Raw genomic sequence first — 12,026 nt, 5'->3', positions numbered from 1 at the left:
CCTAGTCAGGTGCCTTCCTCATGTTGCATTTCTCTTTCAGCTTGGGCACCTGCCTCGTCTCAAGAGGCGATTGGTGCGAGTCGGTAATAGATCTGGAAAGAACGATGCATGAACAACTCCACGTAGCCCGGACTACACATAATTCCATGATTTGTTCCTTTGACAAAGTTAGAGTTGCCCTCTAAACTTCAGCAATTTCAAGCACGAGAAGGGGAAGGACACATAACCAACCACAATGGACTTTTATCAAGTGAACCTGGTTGTGTTGGTTGTCGTCAACCTGTGTTCTTTCATCTGTCGACATCGCGCTCAGTGCCACCAGCGGCGGCGTCGTGGTGTCCCTCAGGATGAGGAAAGCAAAGCAGCTGCTACAAAGTTTCAACGGCAATTCCTCTTTGTATACACCTTAGTGGTCGCAGCAGATTGGCTTCAGGTGTGCAAAAAATACTTTTCTCCAACTAAACTGTCCTGACACAAACCCCAATATAGGGACCCTATACATACGCGATTTACAAGTACGAAAAGCAACTCGAAGAACATACAGTCGCACTTTTATACGCCTCGGGTTTTGTTTCGGGAGCCGTGAGCGCCACCTTTGCAGGACAGCTCGCGGATTGCTATGGGAGGCGGGCTGCCTGCATTGCATATTGCATTTGCTACGGGATAACATGCCTTACTATGCTTAGCCAGAACCTCAACATCCTATATCTCGGCCGCTTCTTCGGGGGCATTGCTACAACATTGTTGTTTAGTGTCTTCGAGGCTTGGATGATTGCCGAATACAATCTATTGCGAGTTGACGAGAGCATAGTTTCTCTCAGCCAAGTCTTTGCAAACATGACTACCACCAGCAGTATTACGGCAATATTCTCCGGTGTACTTGGGAATTGCCTCGTCCAATGGTTCGACTCTCGGCTGGGACCCTTTCTTGCCAGCCTTGGCTGCTGTATCGGGGCCAGCATGCTCATCTTGGCGACGTGGCGTGAAAACTATGGTAGCATCGAGACGTCGAAGGAAACCCCAGATGCTTGGAAGCTGAAGCATCGCATGCTTGCAGCATTAACCAGCCCTAAGGTTATGGCTGTGAACTTTGTTTCTTGTTGCTTCGAAGGTCCAATGTACCTTTTCGTGTTTTTCTGGTCAGCTGCCTTGAAGGGTGTGAGGGTAAAATCGGGACATCAGGACGAGCTCCCTTTCGGTCTCATCTTCTCGAGTTTCATGTGCGCCATGATGGCTGGATCCAACATTACGACGGTTCGGAATTCCTTGTATTCGAATGACAACACATTGAACACGCTCATGTTCGTATTTGCTATAACATCTGGGGGATTCGCCGTTTCGACAGTGGTAGACCACGAATATGTGCTCTTTTGGGCATTTTGTGTCATCGAAGCCTGTGTGGGTGCATATTTTCCGAAAATGGCCCTTGTCAAAAGCAGAGTAGTCGACGACTATGCTCGAGGTGGAGTCTATAGCGCTCTCAGGCTGCCTTTAAATGTCTTCGTGGTTGTTGCACACAGCCTGGACCGTGACGGTAAGAAAACTCTACTTCGTCTGTTTTAGCCTCTCTCTAAAACTCTGTGGCACCTAGGTGATGAACATCGGAACTCTGTTTTCTTATTCTGCGCGGGTCTTTTGTTGGTTGCATTTCTCGTCATTTCGGGGCAGGCTTGAGGCGGATATTATTTCCATATTGATTTTTTTTTTAACCAGGGTAGGTGTTTGCCATCTGGCCTCTCTTGCTTCTCCTATGGAAGCTGGTCCACTTGTCCACATTGCTGCGATCTGGCCTAGCACTGGTCCATTTTCTGACTGCCTGTCCGATTGCCTCTGTACGACGACGTGTAGTGGCGGCTCGATGCCGTCCAGCCTCTACTCGAAAGAGCCTGAAGCTATGGGCCAGTTATCCACACGTACAGTATGTAGGATTAAAAAAAAAAAAAAGGTCTCCGGGTCAGGCTAAAGTGGGTGAGCGAGGGGATACTACTACGGAATACCGCCTTTTTAAAAACCTGGAGACCAGTCGCTTTGTCGAAAGAGACCAGCTTCCCCGCGCCCAATAATTGATTGCTCGTTTTTGAGGGAGGCGAGTTCCCCATCTTTCTCTGCATGCCGCGATGATATAAGGCCCCCAAGTAAGACAGCTCCTGGCTCGGGCCGCTGAAGCTCCCCCTCTCGTTCGTGATTCTGTGAATCGAGTAGGCGTTTTTTTGTCTTGTGAGATCGAATCGACGAGGACCCTTATCTAAGCGAAGCCGAACACAATTGACGAGTCTGCCGGAATACTCGATCCTCTGGGTGTCTTATCTCTCCTCGCGAAGGCATTGCTACCCGCCACGGCACAAATTGCGTCCTTTCTTACCTGCAGCTCTATCTGTCTGGCCCGCCTTGTCCCTATCGAATCCTCAGCCAAACCTCTGCGAAGTCGGACTCGCTCGATATTTTGTCAAGACGGCCTGCTTTTTGCCTTGCGTCATATACGAGTAGATACATACTCATAGTAGTATTTGCACCTGACGCTAGTATACGGGATCGAGAGATTTCTGCAGCTTAGGGTTCCCGGGTCAACAGCAAGGCTACTCGGCGAAACTTTGCATCTGGCCGTGCCATCGCAGCGTCGTGATCGCCCGTCATCACCGGCAAATCCAGGAGACGGCGGTGGCTGTTTGGCGTTGGAGTGGCACTCTGTGCCTGCATCCTGCATCTTCGGGCCATTTGGGGGGAAATTAAACGGTACAGGGGCCAAGTCCGCAGCACCACTTGATGAACGCCACTGGAAGGACGCTGAGTCGCCAGCCCAACTAAGTTGCTAAGCCAAAAATCGCGCGCTTTTCTCTCTACCACGAGACTCCTCGTACGCAGGACGGAGTACATACGCGGTATACGGCCCTTTTCTTCAGAGTCTCCAGCTTGGGCCACATTCGCTCCGCAGCTGCGTATGCGGGTGGCTCCATGGCCTTTGTCTCTCCACGCCCAACTGCCCGAGCTTGTTGTCCGGAGACAATCGTGAGGGTGTAAGTGGGAGCATGTACTGTGAGTGACGGCGCAAATTGGAGAAGCTTGGCGGGATTGGGGTCCGAAATGCTTACATAGTAATTGCGTTGCTAGCTGCACACGATACCACCGTCAAGACGGCGTGCCACGAGGACAAGGTTCGAGGCCTCGGCGCCGTGTGGCGCGACGGCCACGGCGACAGGGTGGTGCCAGGAAAAGACGAACGGCCGAAGTCGACACTGTCCGTCGCCAGTCGAGTGTGGCTGCTGTCCATCCTCGTACTGTCTGTGCTGTCCACGGTGAGTGAGCGTCATGGTTCCTCTTGTTCGTTGCCCGGGCGTCTCAGGCTGCCTTCTGGAAAACCCCATTGCCCGCGTTACTCCATCTGTTTGCCCCGTCTCGACGTAACAGCCTCCTCCTCAGTGGATGCCGCCTCGTTGGGGAACAGGAACATTCCAGAGTTTTTGCCCAGCAGGACGGATATTCCGGTGGCCGTGAGCTTCCCACAAGCCTTGTGACGAGTGGAGAGACGTGTCGTGTCGACGCCTTGATTCGCCCGCCGCCTCTACGCATGCGGGAGACGCTCAATGGTAGGCTACGCTAAGCATGGAGCTCTCGGCCAAACGCCCCGCGCCGTCCCCAGAGTTGGGGCTAATCCCTGTGCTATCCATGCTTGCTTTCTGAATGCGCTTCCACGGAATCACGCGAAAAGTATACTGTACGCACGATTGTGGCCGGTTCGCTAATGTTTATAACAACTAGCTGGCCCATCTGCTGCTCCATGACGCCAAGATACAATCTGCCATCCTCCAACTGCCGTGGGCCTGCCAGCTTTTCTCCCTCCTTCATCTCCATCCCAACGTTCTGTGGCCTCTCTCTCTCTCTTCTCTGACCTCGCAACTCACTGTCCACGACGAGCTCATCTGCCCGCTGCCGCCTTACGCACTCTCACCCCCTACGTCGCGAGTCCTCACAATGGGCCTAGCAGAGCACACCAACAAGGTTGTGTCCGAGTTCGAGTTTTCGGACGAGGACCTCAACCGCCATGTCCAAGAATATTTGAAGCAGACCAGTAAGCTCAGCGCCAATTCCCTCGGGCGCATTGGTCGTCGCTCGTGTGTGTGCTCACCACTAACGTCATCGCAGACGAGGGATTAAAGGCGGATGGAACCAGTCTCAGTCAGATTCCCTCCTACGTGACTGCTGTACCGAACGGCACAGAAAAGGTGAGTTGTCCCGCCGCTCTACAAGTTCGCTGACGAGGGACGGCCTAGCTGACGAAATTGATGTTTTTCTTTTGCAGGGCATTTATCTAGCTGTTGATTTGGGCGGTACCAACTTTCGCGTTTGCTCCGTTACACTAAACGGCGACAGCACCTTCAACCTGACCTACAGCAAGGTTGCCATTCCCAAGAATCTCATGGTGGCCAAGACGGCAAGAGACCTTTTCGCTTTCTTGGCGAAACAAATTGAGCTCTTCCTCCGAGAGCACCACAGAGAGCACTTTGAGAGCGCCGCCCACCGTCGCAACACGACTAGCTTCCCAGAGGGCTATCGCGATGAGCAGATCTTCCGCCTCGGCTTCACATTCAGCTTCCCCGTACAGCAGCTTGGCATCAACAAGGGCAATCTTATCCGATGGACCAAGGGTTTCGACATTCCGGACGCAATTGGCAAGGATGTCTGCAAGCTTCTCCAAGACGAGATTGACCGACTTCATCTTCCCGTCAAGGTGGCTGCCTTGGTCAACGATACTGTGGGAACCCTCATGGCGCGTTCGTACACATCTACAGGAAAGCACCGATCTCTCCTCGGTGCCATCTTCGGCACCGGAACCAACGGCGCCTACATTGAGAAGACTTCAAACATTACCAAGCCCATCCAGGGCGAGTACGATACCTCAACTGGTGAAATGGTCATCAACACTGAGTGGGGCTCATTCGACAACCAGCTCAACGTTCTCCCTACTACTACTTGGGACGCAGCGCTGGATCGCGACAGTGTTAACCCGGGCATCCAGATGTACGAGAAGCGTGTATCCGGCATGTTCCTGGGTGAGATTGTGCGACTCGCGGTTGCCGACATGATGAAGGACGACGAGACGTCCCTCTTCCGTGACACAAACTCCAGCACCAATGACTGGTCGACGACGACGAACCTCAGCCCCAAGTCTGGGCTCCTGTTCCAGTGGGGACTGGACACCGCCGTCCTGTCCGTGGCTGCTGCCGACAACACCCCCGAGCTGGTGGCTATCCGACAAGAGCTGGAGAACACGCTCCAGGTGTACACCCCCTCACTGGAGGATGCACAGGCATTCAAGGCCGTTGCTGGCGCTGTCGTCCGCAGAGCGGCTAGGCTATCAGCCGTCGCCATTGGCGCCATCGTTCTCCAGTCAGGAAAGCTGAATGATCCCGCCGAGGAGATTGTCGACATTGGCGTGGACGGCAGCTTGGTAGAGCACTACCCCTTCTTCCGGGATATGATCTACGAGGCCCTGCGCGCGATTGACGGCATCGGCCCCAGCGGCGCGGACAAGATCCGCATTGGTATTGCCAAGGACGGCAGCGGTGTTGGTGCCGCTTTGATCGCTCTGATGGCGCAGAAGATGGAGAAGCCTGGAGACTTCCTTGCTGACCTGCGACGGGATATCAAGCGCCGACTTTCTCAGCCTTTCGAGTCTCCTGGTATGTGACCTATTCGAAAGATTTTTGTCCTCTTTCGTCTTCCTTGCATTCTCCCTTTTCTCCCCATCCGTTTTCCTTTGCATTTTAGCTAACAAACTTTGCAGTAGAAGAATCCTCATTGTTATCCCTTCCAGTCTTGGTTGCCACCGGCGTCGGAGTTGGCGCACTTGCCGCATTTTTGTGGAGCAGATATAATACATGGACCCTAAGGAATTAAGAGGAGAAATGGTGTTGAGGTGGTGTTGTCATTTGGGTTGTTTCATAATTTGGGTCATTTTTCATTTTCCGGGGAATATCCAAAGGAGGCGTCTTTGCACTTGTGGACAAAAAGTTTTCTGTATATCAAGATTCCTGTTGGGACGATTTTGTACGATGTCATGCATGATATGGAGAGAGCAGGTCTTTTTGTCTTTGGATTTAAAGCTTGTCTGGGATTCGCCGGAAGGCGATGTCTATTTGAAGGGAAGGATGGATAGTAGTTGATTGTAATTAAAGATTCTACGATGCTCGTTTAAGATTCTTCCCAAGGTTCCATGTCTATTTCTTTGAGTGTTTTTTTTGTTCTTCTCTTTCTTTTCCCTTGACGAACTTGCAATCAGATAATGCATGATTTCCTAGCAGTTCTATATTGTGATGCGCTTCACTGTCCAAATGCAGCAGCTGGGTATGATCTATCTTTCTTCCTTCTTACGGTGGAGCTGCTCCTGGAGCTTGCGCCGGATCCCGGCTCGCTGCCATTCTTCGGCGGCCCAAGGAGAGACGGCGCCATGTCTGCAGGGAGATCATTCCACTCCGTCTCGGGCCGCTGGTTCTGGAACGACTTGCCGGATGCGACTCTGGCAGGTGGCCTGACGGGGGGCTGGCTTGCCATGGGCGGCAGGCTCAACACGGCAGCGGTGGTGCTAGATATGTCGGGGCGAGAGACCGGGGGCACCGAAGAGGGGAGAGAGCTGAGGACGGAGGCGCTGACGGGCTTGGAGACGAGCCAGGCCGAGTCGGGGCGCAGCTTGATATAGTAGCCCTGGATGGCGGGCTCCTGCTTGCGGAAGCCGCGCGCCTCATACCAGTGTAAACCCTCTTCGTTCTCGGTCCAGACATGGGCGGTGACGGTCTGGACGTTGAGGGTTGGGTCGGTGACAGCAGCGGCGACAATGTCGTCGAGGGCGGCGGAGACGAGGCCCAGGGAGCGGTATGGCGACAGCAGGCATAGTGACTGGATGTAGATATTCTGGACGACCTGGGAGCCGGCGGCGCGCGCGTCGACGTCGGGCTCGACACGGCAGACGATGCCGCCAACAGGTTTGGGGTCGTCACCCTGGTGCGACCAGGAGATGAGGCGTGAGAAGCGGCCGGTGACGGGGTCGGCGGCGCGGTTGTAGAAGGTCTCGGGATAGCTGACGGGGAGCAGCAGCGAGTTGAGGCGGCGGAAGGCGTTGACGTCGGCGGTGGTGATGGGACGGATGGATGCTTCGAGAGGGAGCCGGGGGTGTTTTGAGGCTTGACTGTTATGATCTTGGCCTTGGTCTCGATTCGCCGGAGGTGACGCTCGCGATGAAGAGAGACTTGGCGGCGCGGCGGAGTGTGGGGATGCAGAATCCGGAGGCGGGGCGGACTCGGCGGCCTGGGCCTGTGATTGAGACTGAGATTGCAATTGAGACGGAGGAGGCGCCGGCGCGAGGGAGATGGTCGAGCCGTTGCTTTTGCTCGAAGGCGGCGGAGCGTATTGCGGCGGTTTGGCCTGGAAGAAGGATCGGATGGACATTTGCGAGGGCTTGTTGGCGGTGGTAGGGAGTGACATGATGAATAGAAAAATGGGCCGAGGCCGAGAAACCAGAGAGGCTCACGCGCGTGATGAGAGCAGTAAAAAAGATGTAAATGCAGGACGGAAGAAAAGTTGCAAAGGCAAAAAGACGGAGAGCGAAGCCTGCCGGTTATAAAAAGGGCCTGTAAAGAATGTAGTTGAATCAATGTCAAGGGAGCCACGTCCTCCGGAGAAGTGCCGTAAGAATGTAAATTACGAAAAAGGTGCAGGATTGTTGAAGGTTTACGATTGGATTGGCTTTTAATCGGGCTAGGTTTTTTTCTTTTTTTTCTTTGGTCCAGGTCCGTTTGCCTCGCAGCGCGTTCAGGGGCTTTACTGGTGGAGGCCGCTGCAAACGGCGCTCGCGGGAGGCCATTTCCAGCGGGTGCTTATCAGCGATAAGGCTGCAAATGTTCCGCGTCAGGGGACTTGGGCGGGATGCTGGGCTCGCATCGCATGGCTAGTCAGGGGGGATGCAATCTGCAATCTGGAATCTACAATCTGGGCTCCCGGATTTGGCGTCTCATCGCCTGTTTTTCCGTTCTCGTTTGCTGTATGTAAGGGGTGGACGGCTGGGCGTTTTTGTCTATATTGGTTGGCTGCGGACAGTATCAGTTGACATCGATACAAGGTACATGGATGCAACGTACAGTACAGGGCCTGTGCGCGCTGTAACTCAGCGGTAGCCAGCCGCTGGAGAGCTGCAGCGCAAGGCATCTCGTCCCCTAAATGCCTAAAATTGCCACGGGGGGATCCCGCAATTATTTACCACGAAGCGCCTTAGCGGCATGCCGGTTATCACTTTGCAGCGCAGAGCAGCCACTGGAGAGTCAGCACGCTGGCGTGCATTTGATTCCTAAACCCCAAAACTCCGATTCTGCACTCAATCGCCTTGACACTCCATTCTTTTCTAATCCACCTTTTTTCTTCACGGCTTTGCGCCAGCAGAGTATCTCCCTCTGCGTAGCCACTGCAATTAATCCGGGCAGAGCCAAGTCGCCAAGACAGGAGGAGAGGAGAGCGCGCGGACATTAATTCCCAACCATCGCTTTATTTTTCCATCGCTCGGGAGGGAATATCAGCGCTGCCAAAGCAATAAAAAAAGATCGCCCTTCGCTCACGCCAGCCCAACCCCCCAAAGTTACTCAGCGGAATGCTTAGTGCAAAGTGACGAAAGAACCGCCGGCGGCGCACCACTACCAAAAGTACTTTGATGCTAGCACCAGCGTTCGGATTCGAATCCTCAACGTGCAGTCGACCATCGCTTCTGTTTGCCTCTGTTTAGCCTTTCCGTCAGATCAACCGGGGGCGAGAATCCGGGACCGCCTTTTCCGCCCGGCATTGCTCGGTCATCCATCACACGACGCCAAGTTGCACAGAGCCGACACTCACACACACACACACACCTCAGCTCTTGGAACCATTTTTTTTTTAAAACCCCTTCCTCCCCTATCCAGGGCTTACTGCGGCACATCATGAATTCAGCCTCGGGTCGGGCGGGCATAATCCGTGCCCGGGATGATGCTGGCAGCATGGATAAGCTGGTAAGTCGTCGATCTGATGCAATTCCCATTTCCCACCCGTTGCCTGCGAGGCACCACTTTGGCTGGGTCCAGAGCCTCGGCGCTGGCGTTGCGTTTTGCCCGCTGCCCGTGTCCTGCGGACGAGGACCAGTCTGCTGCATGCGTGCATCACCAATCAAACTTGGAAATGCTCTCTTCGGTGAGATGCTGCTGCTGACAATTCCCTGTCTCGTCGCTATAGGCGCATTCGGTGCTCGATGACATGCTATACAACATCGTGTCGGACCTGTTGATGAAGACGCATCGAGAGGAGAAGACGGCGAGGGCGACAACCGCTGCCATTCGGGTAGAGAAGCTGGCCTCGGATGCCTCAGAGAGCTCGACTCCCGACTCAGCTCCCGATGTGCGAGTCGAAACGGATGCCGCCATCTACGAAGACGGCAAGGTGCTCCTAAAGGGCAACCCTCTTAAGACAACGGCGGATATCCTGTGTCCCCGATGCCATCTGCCGCGACTGCTCTATCCAACCGACGGCAAAGGCGCCCGAAAGCCCGACCCTACGATTGTCTACTGCAAGAAGCACCCCTTCATCGAGAAGCCTGGGTGCGACATCTACGGCCAGAGCTGGGTTGGACCAGGCCCAGGAAGGGGCAAGAAGAAGAAGGACATGGACAAGAAGGACGGATCGGATGCCCCCGAACAACGCCCTCCCAATGTTCTCTCGTTCCCTTCTGCAACTTGCAGCAAGTGCAAGAGGTGCATCCTGGTTACACGGCTGAATAATCACATGGGATCGTGCATTGGCAACAGTGGCCGCAACGCCAGTCGAGCAGCCGCTCAGAGGATGAATGGCAGTGGTTCCCAGAACGAGCCGACGCCTCCTCCCTCTCAGAAGGCCACGCCTACGCCGACGTCTCGGGCACAGAGCCCCAGGAAGCGAGATGTGAGCGACGACGACTCCTCTTCGGAAACCAGCCCCAAGAAGAAGAAGATTAAACACAGCCAGACGAAGAAGGTCATTATTAAGACGAAGCCTTCTTTGAAAAAGGACAAGATCAAGAGCAGCTCGTTGAGCCAGGAACAAAAGGCCGACTACGACGTGCCCTCGCCAAAGGTGCTGAATAAGATCAAGTCCAAGACGGAGAGCCCGATCAAGAAGCTCAAGGTGACCAAGCCGGCCCTGAGCTCACCCATGTCGAAGAACGGTCGAGATATCGATGGGGAATCCGAGTCGTCGGGAACGCTCTCCTCCCCACCTGCTGGACATCATTAAGGGGGGGCCAAATCAAGCAATCTGGAAATCATGCTTGCTTCTGCTCTGCGTGATCACTACCGGCAGATTGGATACGGGATAGACTCGAAGCGGAGGGCCTTTGGAGTTTTGATATCCATGGATACTGTATTACTACTATTACTTCCTTTTCTTTCAGAGATACAAGAGAGGAAAACGAAAAACGGAAAAATGAACCCCCAGACTGCTTGCTTTGCGTTTTTTTGATTTCGCAGCTCTGGGGGCAGGTTGGCTATTGGGCTGGCTGACTGGCTTTTATATAAAGACGACGATACAACCAGCATCCCGAGGAAAACCGGGAATTTTGGCGTTGGGGGGGAAAACGATTCTTTGCATCATGATTTCAGTTCATTGCTTCTTTTTGCGCTAGGTTAATGAAGTCTGTATGTATAAACCAAGGAGGTTCCTTCTTTTCCTTTTCCCATTCTTTTGTATTCAGCTCTATTGTGCAGTCTACTGTCGCGTGAAATGCTTTTTGATGGTGTTTCATTGTCATTTTGGTTCGCCCTTGACGCGTGGGTTGAAGAAATGGGTGAATAGCTTTCCCAAATAAAATAATAGCAAGAATAACAAAACGCCATGCCGTGCCGTCTATGCCAATCCACAAGCCATATATACATGAACATCTGAATGCACATAATATGTAAAAGCCCGCGTTAAATGCATCCAGATGATCGTACTCGTGTTTCCTTTTCACAATGCCACTCCCTGCCGACCGAATATCTGAACTTCTAGAAGCCTCTCAAAGCTGTTCTTCATTATCCACCACCCACGCCTTGAAAATTTTAACCTCCTCAACAGGCCTATCCTCTGGCCCCGTGGGCACCATGCCCATGCGCTTCACCACGCCAAGACCGTTCTTGACCCTGCCAAAGATGGTGTGCTTGCCATCGAGCCAGGGCGTAGGGGCGAGCGTGATGAAGAACTGGGAGCCGTTTGTGTTGGGGCCGGCGTTTGCCATGCTGAGGATGCCCGCGCCGGCGTGCTTGAGGGCCGGGTCGATTTCGTCCTCGAACTTGTCGCCGTAGATGGAGGAGCCGCCGCGGCCGGTGCCCGTGGGGTCGCCGCCCTGGACCATGAAGTCGGGGATGACGCGGTGGAAGATTGTGGATGCGTAGTAGCCGCGAGTGACGAGGGTGGCAAAGTTCTTGCAGGTCTTGGGGGCGTGGGTTGTGTAGAGCTCGAGGGTGATGTTGCCCTTGAGAGAGAGATTGAGGGTCAGTAAGTTTTTTTTTTTTTTTTTTTTTTTTGCTTTTGGCTGTGATTTGGTTTGTTGTTGGAGATGGGAGGAATTGGGAGGAGGGGAATTACCATTGAGGTTTCTAGAACGACGTTTGTAGTCATGGTTGGCGAGATTGGGTTGGTTAGAGGAGTTGCAGCTTGGAAAGAAAAACGATGTATGGAGGATCAAGTGTTGGTTGTCACTGCAGGACGAGGCTGCGATGCTGGTGCTGGAGAGCTTGGTGTGTTATCGCTATCGTGGCGCGCCATTGGCTGCCTTGTCTGGGCGCTGCAGCAATGGCCGATTAGTGGCTTCTCCTCTGAAACCCACTGCATTTCCTGTGGCGCACACGACCTGAAAGCCTAGGATTCGAGGTTCCATTATAGAGGACAACGATTTGGGGGATTTGGGTTTCGTTCTTTTTTTTTCCGTGTCAAATACTGTTTACGCAAACCACAACCATTCCTTTTCTTACTTGTTCTTTTCCCCACAACATTGGACTATATTGATT

At 53.5% G+C, this 12,026-nt stretch overlaps 5 protein-coding genes across 5 annotated transcripts; 3 read left to right on the top strand and 2 right to left on the bottom strand.

Annotated features, from left to right (window-relative positions):
* Positions 1 to 235: 235 nt before the first annotated feature.
* Positions 236 to 1,668, top strand: TRIVIDRAFT_14632 (uncharacterized protein; the record flags this gene model as incomplete). The annotated part of the gene is made up of 3 exons (XM_014095633.1): positions 236 to 433; positions 490 to 1,534; positions 1,592 to 1,668. Coding segments are annotated over 3 exons (1,320 nt in total), but the record flags the coding sequence as incomplete, so codon positions are not given.
* Positions 1,669 to 3,969: 2,301 nt separating this feature from the next.
* On the top strand, positions 3,970 to 5,686 carry TRIVIDRAFT_41678 (uncharacterized protein; the record flags this gene model as incomplete). The annotated part of the gene is made up of 3 exons (XM_014095695.1): positions 3,970 to 4,066; positions 4,141 to 4,220; positions 4,298 to 5,686. 3 exons carry the CDS (start codon positions 3,970 to 3,972, stop codon positions 5,684 to 5,686), a joined length of 1,566 nt encoding a protein of 521 aa, XP_013951170.1.
* Positions 5,687 to 6,318: 632 nt separating this feature from the next.
* Positions 6,319 to 7,476, bottom strand: TRIVIDRAFT_42518 (uncharacterized protein; the record flags this gene model as incomplete). The annotated part of the gene is made up of 2 exons (XM_014095694.1): positions 6,319 to 7,240; positions 7,337 to 7,476. The coding sequence occupies 2 exons, from the start codon at positions 7,474 to 7,476 to the stop codon at positions 6,319 to 6,321; spliced, it is 1,062 nt and encodes a 353-aa protein (XP_013951169.1).
* A 1,478-nt stretch (positions 7,477 to 8,954) lies between these two features.
* On the top strand, positions 8,955 to 10,275 carry TRIVIDRAFT_42176 (uncharacterized protein; the record flags this gene model as incomplete). Its single annotated transcript, XM_014095693.1, has 2 exons — positions 8,955 to 9,023; positions 9,244 to 10,275. The coding sequence occupies 2 exons, from the start codon at positions 8,955 to 8,957 to the stop codon at positions 10,273 to 10,275; spliced, it is 1,101 nt and encodes a 366-aa protein (XP_013951168.1).
* Positions 10,276 to 11,035: 760 nt separating this feature from the next.
* TRIVIDRAFT_42099 (uncharacterized protein) lies at positions 11,036 to 11,637 on the bottom strand (the record flags this gene model as incomplete). The annotated part of the gene is made up of 2 exons (XM_014095692.1): positions 11,036 to 11,491; positions 11,605 to 11,637. The coding sequence occupies 2 exons, from the start codon at positions 11,635 to 11,637 to the stop codon at positions 11,036 to 11,038; spliced, it is 489 nt and encodes a 162-aa protein (XP_013951167.1).
* Between the last annotated feature and the right edge of the window lie 389 nt (positions 11,638 to 12,026).

The sequence above is a fragment of the Trichoderma virens genome (genome assembly GCF_000170995.1).
Source record: "Trichoderma virens Gv29-8 chromosome Unknown TRIVIscaffold_89, whole genome shotgun sequence".
Taxonomy (NCBI): Eukaryota; Fungi; Ascomycota; class Sordariomycetes; order Hypocreales; family Hypocreaceae; genus Trichoderma; species Trichoderma virens.
Note: the sequence above shows the minus strand (reverse complement) of the source record. Positions and strands in the feature narration are given on the sequence as shown.